At 53.1% G+C, this 14,922-nt stretch overlaps 1 protein-coding gene across 4 annotated transcripts in view; it reads right to left on the bottom strand.

The window, feature by feature from the left end:
* The window catches only part of CADM3 (cell adhesion molecule 3), a 135,490-nt gene extending 122,443 nt beyond the window's left edge, over nt 1-13,047 (bottom strand). For 3 of the 4 annotated variants that reach the window (XM_044992083.1, XM_044992085.1, XR_006574117.1), the window contains exon 1: nt 12,852-13,047. In XM_044992083.1, the coding sequence (XP_044848018.1) occupies nt 12,852-12,927 (76 nt within the window). In that variant the 5' untranslated portion in view covers nt 12,928-13,047. The remainder of the gene's footprint in view (nt 1-12,851) is intronic. The other variant, XM_044992084.1, reaches the window with a different exon arrangement.
* Nucleotides 13,048-14,922: the final 1,875 nt, after the last annotated feature.

Here is a 14,922-nt window from a genome sequence, read left to right as displayed (position 1 = left end):
GCGAGCTCACTGGCAGCAAGTGGGGAGGAGCAGCCGCTCTGATGGCAGTAGCAGCTCCTGCCTGTGGCTCTGGCAAGCAGCCGCACAGACACAGGCAGCTGCTAGCTGTGCTTCCCAGCGGTGTTTACACTTTCACACAGAGGTGGCGGCCAATTAGCTCAGCAAAATGCGGCATCTCAGTGCAAGGCAGAGCCACTGCCTGTGCATCCAGCACTGCGTCCTCACCCTGCACTACCCCTGGCGGGTGTGAGGAGAGCATGTCCCTCCTGGCATAGCCCTGGGCTCTGGGGAAGTTTTCTGTCCCTCTCCCTGCACAACCCCCGAGGGAGAGGAAAGGAGGCTGGTCCCAGTTCTCTCTGAAACTGCCTGTCTCGGGAATCTCATCCTCACCCCAGATCTCAACTGCCACAGAACCTTTCCAAGTCCCTCCAGGGCATGTATTTGCAGAGCGCAGAGTCCGGCCAGGAAGGGGTTGCACATCCCTGAAATGAGAGGGATTTGCAGGGAATGCTGGTAGCAAGAGTGTGCGATACAGAATCCTGCTCATCAGCACCCCGTGGCACATGGAGCCAAGGGACAGATGGTGCCAGCTCAGGAGTCAGCACTATTCCAAGCACATGTCACCAGGGCAGGGCCTAAAGCAGAGGCATTCACACTGAGCCCTGGACCAGCTGGACAGTGTGAGGAGAGCCCCCTGCTAGACTCAGGCAGAAGCATTCCAGATCGAGCTACATAAATACAAACCAAAGCATCTAGAGCATTGAGGCAGAGAGAGGGGTGGGGTTGGGGGGGTTCCAGCCAAGCTTGGCTCTGTAAGGAAAAGGTGCATGGTCCAGCCACTCCCATGGTTCTGCTCTCCCACTGCAATTATTGAGCATCACTTGTATCCAGGGCTGCAAGTATCTAGGGGGAAGGAGTGCAAGCAGCAGAACAGGGTGCAGCTGTCCCTAGTATCTGTGCAGAGGGTGGATCCCAGGACAGGCAGTGGGGCACACAAGGCTCTCCTGCCCCTTCCATGTCCTGATCTCTGCATTTGATGGGTCACGTGTGACCAGCTAGCTTTGTGCCCTGCTGGAGAGACTCTGCTACAGTCTCTGTGGGGACAAGTCTGTGCAGGAATCACTGCCCACCCCGTGGGCCAGCAGCATGAACATATAGTAGATAATGAGCAGTGACACGCCTGCCAAACATGGCACCATGGACCAGGCTTTCAGACAGGGCCGGCGCTTCCATTAGGCAACCCTAGGTGGTCGCCTAGGACACCAGGATTCGGGGGGTGGCATTTTGTGCGCTCCCCACAGGGCGCACGGGAGCTTCCGGTTCCGCTCCCGTCACGCCGCCGAAGAACGACCTTCTGCTGACGTGCCGCAGAAAACAGCGGCAGGCAATTGAGCAGCTCAATGACTGCCACTGTCGCCTGCGGCATTTCGGTGGAGGGTCCTTCTTCGGCGGCACGATGGGAGCGGAACTGGAAGCTCCCGCGCGCCCTGTGGGTAGCGCACAAAATGCCGCCCCCCAAATTCTGCCTAGGGCGCCAGAAACTCTGGTGCCACTCCTGCTTTCAGATGCTCTGCACAGACATCTACGCTAGCAGTATCATTTTCGTGTGGGGTGCAGAGCTCTTCTGAAAGAGCCCCACACGCTCAGGGACATGGAACAGTTATTCTCATTTATCAGTGGATCACGAGACTGGACTGAGAAGCCCTTGTCCCACACCGATTTAGACCAGTAGAAACCTATTGAAACCCACAGTTCCTTCTGATTTACCTCAGCATATGTACGAGGAGAATCATGCCCACCCCTCTGCGTTACTTGCACAGTAACAGTCGTACAAACACTGTGCACAACAAAAGGAATTTTTACACAGTAAGACAATAGGGTGCCCCTGCTGTCTGCAGCATTTCTGATTTCTTGCTTGGGCTGTTAAAAGTCTCTGTTAACATGCAGCCAGCTGGTGAGGTGGCACTGCTCTGAGAGCTTGCAGGTCTCCTCTCATGAGTTTGTGGCTTTTATGCGCTTGCCTTTTCCATTGATGCTTCTCGGCGTGGTGGTATGACACGGCTCTGGGGTGTGAGGCCCAGAACAGCTTCTGGGCACCAGGACGGGGTCTGAGCCCCTTTGAAGGCTGTGGGATCTCTGCATGGTGATGCCATAGTTCCTACTTCAGGGCCAATCGTTGATGTGCTTGTTGCCAATGAAGCAGATGGTTTGGTTTGATATTCTCTGATGCCTGGGGCCATCCTGCCCCAGTGAGGGTCTCAGTGTGGGGTCCTAGGGCTGCTCTTTGCTTTACAGGGATCTCTGTGTGTTCAGTGAAATTGTCATATAGAACCCTAGCAGCCAATGTCTTTCAAAGGAAAAATGGAAAATAAGAATGGTTTAATATTTTCTTGTAGTTCTCAAGGGAAAAATAATGAGAAACCCTAGAAATAAGAGCTGGAAACCCCTTGGAGCCCTCACCCTCTCCTCTGCCCAGGGCATGTTTCCTAGTGATTTGTCAAAGCTAAATCCTTTAGAAGTCCCATGAAAAGGGGCAGGAGCCCCATTACCTGGAGACTGTCTCCTGCAGGCTCATTCAACTGGGGAGGGACTGCTCAGTGGAGCATTGGCCTGCTAAACCCAGGGTTGTGAGCTCAATCCTTGAGGGGGCCACTTAGGGATCTGGGGCAAGATCAGTACTTGGTCCTGCTAGTGAAGGCAGGGAGCTGGACTTGATGACCTTTCAGGGCCCCTTCCAGTTCTATGAGATAGGTATATCTCCTATATTATTTATTATATTAATTATAATTATATTATATAATATTAATAGGGCATGAATCTTCAAAAGTCTGTTGACCTGGCACCAAACAGCCAAGTCTCCTACTGGCTCCCAGGCAAATGGGAGGAGAAGCAATTTCAGAACCAAAAATAACCCTGGTCCTGGAGGGTCATTCCCAGTGAATCCCAGCCACTGGAGATGGATGTGGCTGGTTCCAATAATGAGAGTCACCATCTAATAACAAGAGTCACTCCTCTAAGTTTCTGAAGCACTTAGAGGAGAGGAAAGTGATCAGGAACAGTCAGCATGGATTCACCAAGGGCAAGTCATGCCTGACTAACCTAATTGCCTTCTTTGAGGAGATAACTGGGTCTGTGGATGAGGGGAAAGCAGTGGACGTGTTATTCCTTGACTTTAGCAAAGCTTTTGATACAGTCTCCCACAGTATTCTTGCCAGCAAGTTAAAGAAGTATGGGCTGGATGAACGGACTATAAGGTGGATAGAAAGCTGGCTAGATGGTCGGGCTCAACGGGTAGTGATCAATGGCTCCATGTCTAGTTGGCAGCCGGTATCAAGCGGAGTACCCCAAGGGTCAGTCCGGGGGCCGGTTTTGTTCAGTATCTTCATTAATGATCTGGAAGATGGCGTGGACTGCACCCTCAGCAAGTTTGCAGATGGCAATAAACTGGGAGGAGTGGTAGATACGCTGGAGGGTAGAGATAGGACACAGATGGACCTGGACAAATTAGAGGATTGGGCCAAAAGAAACCTGATGAGGTTCAACAAGGACAAGTGCAGAGTCCTGCACTTAGGACGGAAGAATCCCATTCACTGTTACAGACTAGGAAGCAGTTCTGCAGAAAAGGACCTAGGGGTTACAGTGGACGAGAAGGTGGATATGAGTCAACAGTGTGCCCTTGTTGCCAAGAAGGCTAATAGCATTTTGGGCTGTATAAGTAGGGGCATTGGCAGCAGATCGAGGGACATGATCATTCCCCTCTATTTGACATTGGTGAGGCCTCATTTGGAGTACTGTGTCCAGTTTTGGGCCCCACACTACAAGAAGGATGTGGAAAAATTGGAAAGAGTCCAGTGGACAGCTTCAAAAATGATTAGGGGGCTGAAGCACACGACTTATGAGGAGAGGCTGAGGCAGTGGTCCCCAACCTTTTTGTGGCCAATAGCACATTCATGTTTTCAGAAGAGTGTGGCGGGCGCCAACAGTTTTTCAAGGCTTATTTTGTATTTGTACATTAAATAATACGAAAAACATCATATACAATATAACATAATATATGAATCCAGAGAGAAGCTGGAGAGAAGCTGCAAGGACAGAGAACACCGGCGCCCACAGCCCCGGAGTTCTCTGTCCCGGGCAGGCGCGGGGCCGCGGCTTCTTTCTGGCTTAAGCTGCGGCCCTGCACCTGCCAGGGACCGAGAACACCGGCGCCCACAGCCTGCAGCTCTGGAATTCTCTGTCCCCAGCAGGCACGGGGCCGCGGCTTCTCTCTCATACATGCGCGGGCACCACCTTGGGGACCACTGGGCTGAGAGAACTGGGATTATTTAGTCTGTAAAAGAGAAGAATGAGGGGGGATTTGATAGCTGCTTTCAACCACCTGAAAGGGGGTTCCAAAGAGGATGGATCTAGACTGTTCTCAGTGGTGGCAGACGACAGAACAAAGAGTAATGGTCTCAAGTTGCAGTGGGGGTGGTTTAGGTTGGATATTAGGAAAAACTTTTTCACTAGGAGGGTGGTGAAGCACTGGAATGGGTTCCCTAGGGAGGTGGTGGAATCTCCTTCCTTAGAGGTTTTTAAGGTCAGGCTTGACAAAGCCCTGGCTGGGATGATTTAGTTGGAGACTGGTCCTGGTTTGAGCAGGGGGTTGGACTAGATGATCTCCTGAGGACCCTTCCAACCCTGAGATTCTAGGATTCTATTCTATGATCTAGCAGGTGTGGCGAAATCAGGTTAACCTGAAGGACAGTTCTCTCCAGCAGCTCTGAGCGGTGCCCTGGACCATTCGATCCTGTGCATGGAGCAGTCCCTGTCAGAGGGGAGGGTCAGAGCCCAGCATGGAGCACTACAATGTGACTGGGAGGACTGCAAACAGTATGCAAAGCTGCCAAGTTTAGGAGAGGTGAAGTGCAGAGTCCACCAGGGACAGCTCTATGCAAATATTAATTACTGCGCTTAGAGAGACAACGTGGGGAAGGGAATATCTGGACAAACTTCTGTTGGGGAGAGAGACAAGCTTCTGAGCAACACAGAGCTCTTCTTCATGTGCTCTTTACTGTGCTTGGTGTTCAGCTACTTTGCTGAAATACCAGAGAACGGATAAGTTCCTAAGGCCATGCTAATGCCAAAGATGGGTGACAGATCACCACAGTTTGAGTGCTGTGAGCACAGCTCCATTAGCAGCTGAATGCGCAAATACCCTTTTATATGAATAGACAGGGGCCTGACATCTCAGCTGCTAGCAGTTTCCACCTATCTGTCTCAGGACTTGGCAAGGCAGCAGTATACAGATTTACAGACTCTGCTACCAGAAGGCAGGGCCGCCCGGAGGGGGGGGCGGGGGGAAGCAAGTGGGAGAATTTGTCCTGGGCCCCACAGGTGTTCCACGAGCCCTGGCCCCGCAGCGGTCTGGGTCTTCGGTGGCGGGGGGCCCTTCAGTCGCTCCGGGTCTTTGGTGGCATTTCGGCGGTGGGGGGGCCTTCAGTGCTGCCGAAGACGGGGAGCGACTGAAGGGCCCCCACCACCAAAATGCTGCTGAAGACCCAGACCGCCGCCAGGTGAGTACAAGCGCTGCAGCTCCCCTGCTTTGCCCCAGGCCCCCTGAATCTTCTGGGTGGCCCTGCCAGAAGGGGTCATGGTGTCACAAGTCCTGAACCCTGGGTATATAATTCAGACAGCTAGCCCAAGCCACTACCCCTGCTGTCATGACATTGAACTAGTACCAAAAATTAGCAAGGAGAGCTAGCAAGTATACATCTACCTGAGCAGGGAATATCACCTCCCAGCTGCTGCGTAGATGTATGCAGAGTGGCACCACTGTCATTTCAAACCAATTCCATTAAGCTGGTGCCCAGCCTCATCAGCAAGGGCGCTCTCAATTTAATTTAAACCTGGCTTCTAGCAGCTCCTTAGCGAGTTAAGCTAAATGGATAAGCCCGGGTTAAATGGAATTAATAATGTCCACACAGACATGGCATCAGTTTAATTAACTGGTTTGGAAAGTAACCTCATCAGCAGAGTGAAAGGGTGTTGGCTGGAGAAGGATCCATCACACTGCAAGGGGACACTGCCCAAAGAGAGGAGCAAGGGGAGGATGGGGAGGCATTGACACCTGGGTGGGCAGCAGCCAGAGTTCACACCTCTCCCTGGTGAGTATTACTGTCCGGCCTCTCACTTTGGCCTCTGTTTCTACTACACACCAGGGCCACATGCAGTTGGGTTGTGCCCATCTGCTGGTCACACTGGAGAAGCGAGGAGGATTTCAGGAAACATAGCTCAGAAGTTCACGGGGTGGCTGAGGATTGCTGAAGAGTCACAACCGTGACGCCTCTTATTGAACTGGACAGATGCTGACTTTCTGCTCCAGGACCCAGCTGTTGCCCCCTCTCCTCAAACAAGTCTTTGGCCGTTTGTAATACTTTGCAAATCCCTGCAAAGAGGACTCTGAGGGCCCAGAAGAGATGCTATGCAGTGAGCAGTTCACAGAGTGACAGACTTGCCACAAGCAACTTTGCCTTCGTGTTTTACAATTGCAGCACAAGACACGGTAGTAACAGAATAATGCTGCCACCGAGAACGCCACCATGCCACAGCAAATGCCATTGTGCTGCTGCCACAAAGGCCACTGCCACACTGCTGCAGAAGCAAGATGCCTGCGATCCCACTGAGCTTCCGGAGTTCAGGCCACTGCACTAATAGTCTCCTTTGTGTATTCAGTCACCCTTCCGTCATGAAAAGCAGCTGCTCAGTACACACTAGCCAACCTGATCTCAGACAAGGAGTGAGCTGGCGTGGCTGGTTTTATATACAGGTCCCAGTGCCCCTCACCCTGTGGGGCCATGTTGCTGATAGAGCTACATTGTGTGCCTCAGCCTCCCCATCCCTGAGGACAGAGGGGAGCAGAGAGATGGTTCTGCATTTCAAACACAGGGATGGTCATGTTGGAATAGAGCCCATCCCGGTGAGCGTGAGTCATGTCCACCTTTGGCCTCTTGCCAGTTTGGATCTTCCTGGGGAGCAACTGAGATGTGCAGAGGATCACCAGAAAGCAAGCCCTACACCCCAGTGTCATTGTGTGACTCCCTCACAACCTCACTAGGACTCTGCCCGTTTGTGGACTCCCAGATCAGGGCACAGAAATTAGCAATGGACTAACTGGTTCTAGTTTTGCTAGCCAAAATGATTTAGAGAAGGAACCAATCATCACCTCAAGATTTGCTCATATGGATCAGTTCTTCCATCAAGAGCATTGCCACAGTAGTGAGAATTGGTTCCTTTCTCAAGCCCTCATGTCAGAGGAGCTCTCTCCACTCCTGTGTGTATGTAGGAGGAGTGGGGCCAGGGACAGTTATCTTTGCAATGGGTGCACTTCTTTAAGCAGGAGATGTGAGTGAGATCCACTGAGCTAAGACGGCCCTGGACAGAGAGGTAGGTTCCGTGGGGAAGGGAGAAGCAGCGCTGCTTTGGGGAAGGAGGCTGTCTGAAGAAAAGAGGAGACTGTAGCTGGTGACCAGGAATTGCTCAGAGATGCAGAAAGAGCCCTGGCCAGTGGTGGAGCTAAGGACGGTCTGCCTTCATCTCGGTGGAGAGTGATAAAATGAAGGCAGACACACATTCCACTTGGGCCAGTGTGGCGATGGGTACCAGGGCTGAGGGACAAGAAGGGAGTTGCCTTTCCCATGCATTCTGTGTCTAGACAGCAGCCCAGCATTATCTCTCCTCACATCTTCTGACTGGAAGGAGACTGGAAAGGTGCAAGGGCCTGGCAGGGACTCATTAGTCGTTGCTGGCAATTGCAGTTCCCCAGCTTGTCTCGGTTCTTCCTCCGGCTCATTACAGACATGCCCTCCACATTCCCCAGCACACACCCAGTACAGCATTCCCAAACCTGAGGATAGTCAGAGTAGAAGCAAAGTTTCAGCCCTGCCTTTGCAGCACCAGCACTTCCCCTCACTGTCTGAGTACGTGGCTGGGAGACTCTGTGTACCCTGATCTCTGTTATTGTTTTCAATCCAGTGTGTCTCATTGATCCTAATGCCTTTTGCCAGATAGCTGAGTTGTCGGTTTCAGCAATCCTGGTTCGCAGCTTGCTCTGCCTGCCATTTAGGAGACAGCTTCCCTGTTCTGTTGCACTTGTTATTCTCCTAGTCTAATAATGCAAAAAAGCAACCACAGCTGCATTTCCTCTTGGCTAGGCTTCCTGAAACAGAAAGGCCCATTTCCCCTCAGGGAGCCAATCTGAAACTATCAGAGTGGTTTTAATTTTGTTTCAAGAGAGTCACAAAGGTTGCACTTCACTTTCCTCCTCCTTTCTCATACCTGTGGAATTAGTTCACCAGGGCTGCCACAACTTCCTCAGCCAACTTCCCCCATGTGACATGGGACTGAAACAAGGTTTGTAGCATATGCTAAACCTTAATGATAGCTGTGAAGTCAGTAGTTGCTTTAGCACAAGTATGTGGATGTGCCTCTACCCAAGCCTAAGTAGTATTTACAAAAGGCACAATATGCATCCTAATGCGACCAACTGTTTCTCCAGCTCGAGGACAAGGAGCTCGCAGTCTGGCAAGGAGGGGCTAAGAAATGACTATGGGGCTGAGGAACTACACTTAGCACCCCCACCCCTGTGAGAGCCGCTGCACAGCCTCACTATGGTACAAATGTGTCCTATTGAAGAATAGCTATTGCAAGGATCTCACGGTCATTTGCATAGGACAGTTACAGTGCATCAGGTCCATCAGTACCTGCTGGCCAAAAGCACACAGATAGACCATGGACTGAGCCAGCAGATGGTGGCAAACCCATCTGCCCAGCTGATCAGAGTATTACTGAGCATGCCACTACAGATTTCCTTAGGTGGGGCTCAAGGGCTTATATTAACATTAATGTACGCAACCTCCCAGTGAGACAAGTCATTATTATTATCTTGGTTTCAGAGGTGGAGAAATTAAAAGACAGAGAGGCTGCTGACTAGACCAAGGTCACTCAATATACCTGTGGCACAGCCAATGGAGCCCATAGCTCCTGACTCCCAGGGCTGCACTCTAACCATTAGGCACTGCTCCCTCCTAGAAGCACTAATACCCATTTCAGCATCCTGTGAGGGGATGGTCTCATTCACTGGGTGTTAGTTGGAAACACATGGAACTCACCAAAGATAGGGAAATCTCCTCCCATCACTGTGCTTCTGCTCAGCATGAAGTGCTCTCCTAGGGGAAGCCTGGAAATTCGCATGAGGGTCAGGTACTTGGTGAATCCACCTGTCTCTAGCTCAATGGACCTTAGGGATGTTAGATGGGGTGGGATCTGAGTTACTACAGAGAATTCTTTCCTGGGTGCTGGCTGGTGAGTCTTGCCCAGATGCTCAGGGTTTATCTGGGGTCGGGAAGGAATTTTCCTCCAGGGAAGATTGGCAGAGGCCCTGGAGGTTTTTTGCCTTCCTCTGCAGCATGGGGCACGGGTCACTTGCTGGAGGATTCTCTGCACCTTGAGGTCTTTAAACCACGATTTGAGGACTTCAGTAACTCAGACATAGGTTAGGGGTTTGTTACAGGAGTGGGTGGGTGAGATTCTGTGGCCTGCGTTGTGAGGGAGGACAGACTAGATGACCATAATGGTCCCTTCTGACCTTAAGTCTACGAATCTATGAAAAACTAGGAGAGGGTAGGAGGAAGGGCATGGGGGAGAACATTTTCTACTGTGCTGAGAAAAGAAGGATGGTTGGGGAACTAGCCTAGGACTTGGGAGATCTCATTTCAAGTCCCTGCTATGCCACAGACTGCCTGTGACACCTTGGGCCAGTCACTTAGCCCCTTTGACCATCAGTCCCCCATCTGTACAATGGGGATAACAGAACTCAGAGCTACTAAAGATTGTGAGGTGCTACAGTAATAGTTGATATATAAGTACCTTCAGTAGATGGTCCCCAGCAGACCAAGGCCTGAAGCTTTAGTGTTCAGAGGGTTTCCCCATGTAGCTAGTGTACACTATTTTCAAATAAATAAAAGGTTTTGCTCCTGAACTAACGCCCCCCCCTTTTACTGGTGGGGTTCTTGTGATCAAGTTTGTGATCCATGACAATACTTCACCTCTCAGCCCATAACTATTTAGTTTCTTTAGTAGCCTGTTGCAAGAGACTCTGTCAAAGGCCTTTTGACATAATTTATTCAGACTTTCAATCAGTTCTCTTTTTTCCATTATTTTATGTCACACTCAGAAAAGTCTGAGATTAGTGAGACACAATTTTCCTTTGCAGAAGCTGTGCTGGTTAGTCCCTATCATATTATGACCTTCCAAGTGTTTTATTATTTAATTTCTTATGATCATTTCAACCAAACTGCAACTCCCATAGCTCAACAGGAGAGTGGCTTCTGCTTTGGGATGCAAGCACCTCCAGTTCATGCCCTCACCAGGATGTTTCCTGGTTTCAGTTTCTCATCCTTCCCACATGCTGCAATACTTCATCTAGCCTTTGGTTCCAGGCTATTTTAACCCAGTAAGCATTTTCAGTTTTACTTCCTGCACCATGAAATCAGGCAATGAGAGCAATGTAAGGAGAGCAGTCCCGCACCCCTCCATCATTAGCACCTGCAATGCACACTGAGGAAAACTCATTCAAGACCTAACTGGTGAAATACATGGCCACAGTTGCAGAGACAGTCTGAGAATCCTGCCTGCACTGAACATGGCATTTCTAGATTCATTGAGGGGGTGGGGGGAATGGATGAATGGTCCTCTCATTAGCATGTGAGTACACACAATGCTCTTCTACTTCACACCTCTAATTCACCTCATGCTCTAATTCCACCACAAGTTGCTGGGCTAGATGCAGGAATTACTGGGAGAAATCTCCAGCCTCTGTTACATAGGAGGTTAGAGTAGATAATAAGAGTCCTTTCTGGTTCTGAAATCTGTGAAACCCTTGTCTTAGCACTGCTGATCCCTCACCAAGCGCCCACCTCTGAATTACTTCCTGCTTCTGATGAGCCTCAGTACGTGTACAGCACCACGTAGGTGCATATATAATACTTTAAAGACAAATATAACGAGAAGGTGTCACTGACATGACATCAGTGATCTCGTGGTCATTTCAGGCCCCAAGCCCCAAGCCTGGCTATTGAGGTTCAGCCAGTATTTCATTTTGCAGCAAAACAGTTACGAAAAGCAATGCATTGCCTTTACAAATCCTTATCAAAATTATGTTTGCTTTGTGGTATTTCATTAAAGGTTGTTTTGGCATGCAGCGCTCTGCCTATTGTTGTTCTACATAATGGGTAAACACCCTTTGTTTCAAGGGTTATGGGGCTACAGAGCCGCTCCATGCTTTCTGCGTAATAAACAATCTGTATACAGAGTGCCAGGGGGATTTGAGAGATACTTGAACAATATGACACTTACAAATATGAACAGGTTTCTCTGGGAGGAACTGGTGGAATTGGTCTGTCTTCTCCAAACCCTGCTGCAGCCTTCTGCTATCTTCCGAGCACTTTAAACCCAGCTAATTGCAGCACTGTATGTTCTAGCTTAATGGGAGAGGCAGATGGACTAACAGAGACACAAATGGAAAGCTGGCTAGGAAGGTAAATAGGCAGAGATGGGAAGACAGGCAGCAAGCCTGATAATGTTAAATAAATCTCTCCAAAGTGCTCCTGGAACTAAAAGCCAATCTCAGCCTCAACTCTAGCACTAAAGCACTGCCTCGAAATGCAGCATGCCACAGCCCTGGCAGGACTGTGGTCACCTTTGGCACTTGGCTACCCTTAGCTGCAAGAGCACAGGCCTGCTGAGATGGTGACACGGCCAATCTGGGGTGCAGTGACTGAAGCCTCTGGCTCCCTACTCTGCACCCCAACCCACCTCCCCCAGCATGGCCACCCAGTGGGAGCCATGGAAAGACACACCAGGAGACTCGTGATCCTCACGGCAGGAGGGGCAGGGGTGCCAGCCTCTCTGGAACATTCCAGGGATGAGGAGATGTGGAGCCAGCCATACCTGTTTGCTGAAAAGGTGGCAAAGGGACAGCCTGGGAAGGGGGTGACCTTGATATCAGCTACCCCAGGCTGGAGGACTCCTCTGGAAGGGCCTGGGAGAGATCCGGGTTGGCCTCTCCTGCTCCCCAGCCCAGAGCCGCACGGCCAGCTCCGCTAGCTCCATCCCTCCGAGGCCGGGGCCCTGCCCCTCCCTTTCTCACCGCGCCCAGCTTGCGCCCTGCTGCGTCGCAGGCTGCAGAGCCGCTGGCTGGATGCACCGAACCGCCGCTACACGGCTGTGCCCGGGGGACCCTCCCCGGGGGCGAAGGCCCAGCCAGTCCTGTCCCCGAGCCCAAGGACCGCCCCCCCTTTCGCGATAGCGACAGTAGCCAGCGCCGAGCGGGGCTGGGAGCCGGGCCAATCTGCAGGACGAGGACGGGTCTCCGCAGCCGAGCCCGAGGAGGGCTGGGCAGGCGGCGGGGGCACCTACCACCCGGGGAGCCTGGCTGACCTACATAGCGGCACCGCCCGCCAGCGGCAGGCAGCGCCCAGCGACCCCCTCCCCGCTGTGCCGGGCTCCCAGCCCCCGCGCTGAGCGCCGCAGAGCGGGGAACCCTCGCCCGCACCTGGCTGCGCCCCCGGCCCAGCCCCAGCCTGAGTCCGGCCGAACCGAGGCGGGGGGGGGCGCTGGTTACCCCCGCTGCCAGGCAGGAGGCGGCGGCTCCCAGCCCCTCTTCTAGACGCTCGGGTTACGGCGCTGCCCGCGGTCTGCTCCCTGGGCTGCAGATGCAGCGACCGGCCTCCGCGAAACGGCGTTTGCAGACAGGAGCGCGGCTGGACGACACCCCCCCTCCCCCGGCTGACACCCCGCGGCCCCCCACTCACCGTCCTGCGAGAGGGTCCCGCTGCCCGCCGCCAGGCAGCCGAGAAGCAGCAGCAGGGTCAGCGCCGGCGGCAGCATGGTGGCTCTAGGGCTGCGGGGATCCTCCAAGGCTCAGCCCCGCGGGAAGCGAGCGTCCGGCCCGCACCCACAGCCACGCACAGCAGCAGCGGCAGCTGCTATTGACTGGAGCCAGCGCGGCGGCTGCAGCAGGGGATTAAATAGAGCACGCGGAACGGACCATTAGGGCTGCGATCGTAGGGGGACGGGAGCATCTTTCCGAACGTTTTCCCCCCCTCCGCCCTGTTGAAACACGCTCGCTCGGCTCCCCCCCGCGCGCACTGCCCCCCCCGCAGAAGACTTGGTGCGGTCCGCACGCTCCGGTCCCCGCGGAGCTCGCTGCTGCCCGCGGGGTGGGGGCTGGCGTGGCCGCGGGGGGCCCGGACGCCGGTCCAGGGTCCGAACCAGGAGCGCTGTGCTCGGACGGTGCAATGCAGCCTTTGGGCGCGGGCGGGTCACTGGCACCTGCCGGCACTGCCTCTGGTTACTGCTCACGGGGAGCGGGACCAGCACGGCCCGCGTCCCTACAGACCGTGGGAGGCTGCGTCCCCCCGACGCTCTGTATCGCGGCTGGGAAAACACGGCAGCCGCCAGCCCCAAACCAAAACAAGCCACACCCGCTTCCAGAACACACCCAGCCGCGCCTCCGAGATCCGGGCCACCGCGGCGTGATTGTCCCTGCCCCAGGCTCATTCCCCAGGCTCGGGTTAGCCCGGGGTGGCAGGATGGTTCAAGTTATGGTAGGAAAAGGACGTGATAAAACCCATTTCCCTACTGGGGCTGTCACTGATGTCTGGGAAGCTGAGGTCTGTGTGGGGCAGGCTGTATCGTTAGTTTATTGGCGAGGAGGGGTCTCTGGAGCCGGCTGTATCAGCAGTGTCTTGGTGAGGTGGGGTCTCTGTGGGGCAGGCTGTATCAGCGGTGTATTGGTGAGGAGGGGTCTATGTGGGGCAGGCTGTATCAGCGGTGTATTGGTGAGGAGGGGTCTATGTGGGGCAGGCTGTATCAGCGATGTATTGGTGAGGAGAGGTCTGGGTGGGGTAGGCTGTATCAGCGGTGTATTGGTGAGGAGGGGTCTATGTGGGGCAGGCTGTATCAGCGGTGTATTGGTGAGGAGAGGTCTGGGTGGGGTAGACTGTATTAGCGGTGTATTGGTGAGGGCGGGTGTCTGTGGGGCAGGCTGTATCAGCGGTGTATTGGTGAGGAGGGGTCTCTGTGGGGCAGGCTGTATCAGCAGTGTATTGGTGAGGAGGGGTCTATGTGGGGCAGGCTGTATCAGCGATGTATTGGTGAGGAGAGGTCTGGGTGGGGTAGGCTGTATTAGCGGTGTATTGGTGAGGGCAGGTGTCTGTGGGGCAGGCTGTATTAACGGTGTATTGGTGAAGGTGGGTGTCTGTGGGGCAGGCTGTATTAGCAGTGTATCAGTGAAGTGGGGTCCCTGTGAGGCAGGCTGTATCAGTAGTGATGGTGATGGTGATGAGTAGTTTGTGGCGGGTAGGCAGGGTGAGGCAGGGTCTCTGTGAGGCAGGCTGTATCAGCCATGTAGTATTGGCGAGGAAGGGTCTGTGTGGAGCAGGCTTTCTCAGCAGTGTTTTGGTGGAGAGGGGTTTGTGTGGGGCAGGCTGTATCAGCACTGGTATTTGGTGAGGACATGCCTTGTGGGTCAGGTTTTATCAGTGGTGTATTGGTGAGAAGGTGTTGCATTGGGGCAGCCTGTATCAGTGACAGGATCTCTGGAGACAGGGTCCATAGCAACTTTCCTGTAATCAGAATCCTTTGTAGAGGAACTAGTTCTTTGTAAAAAGGGGGTGCTGCTGTGTAAATACAGCTCCAGTGGAGTAGTTATTGTGGGAGAAGTGTTTGTCCCATAGCTCTGAGGGAGGCCAGTGGAACCATCTTTCATCATCCCTCCCCCTTTTTTATCCCTGGAAACACCCCTGGCTTGCACAAGTGTCCCTGTCTTTCCATACTACACTAATTGGGGCTGGCTAATGATTGGTGGCTCGTCCTGGTTGA

Source organism: Mauremys mutica, chromosome 17, assembly GCF_020497125.1.
Source record: "Mauremys mutica isolate MM-2020 ecotype Southern chromosome 17, ASM2049712v1, whole genome shotgun sequence".
NCBI lineage: Eukaryota > Metazoa > Chordata > Testudines > Geoemydidae > Mauremys > Mauremys mutica.
The sequence above is the reverse complement of the archived record's forward strand: the minus strand, read 5'-3'. Positions and strand labels throughout refer to the sequence as shown.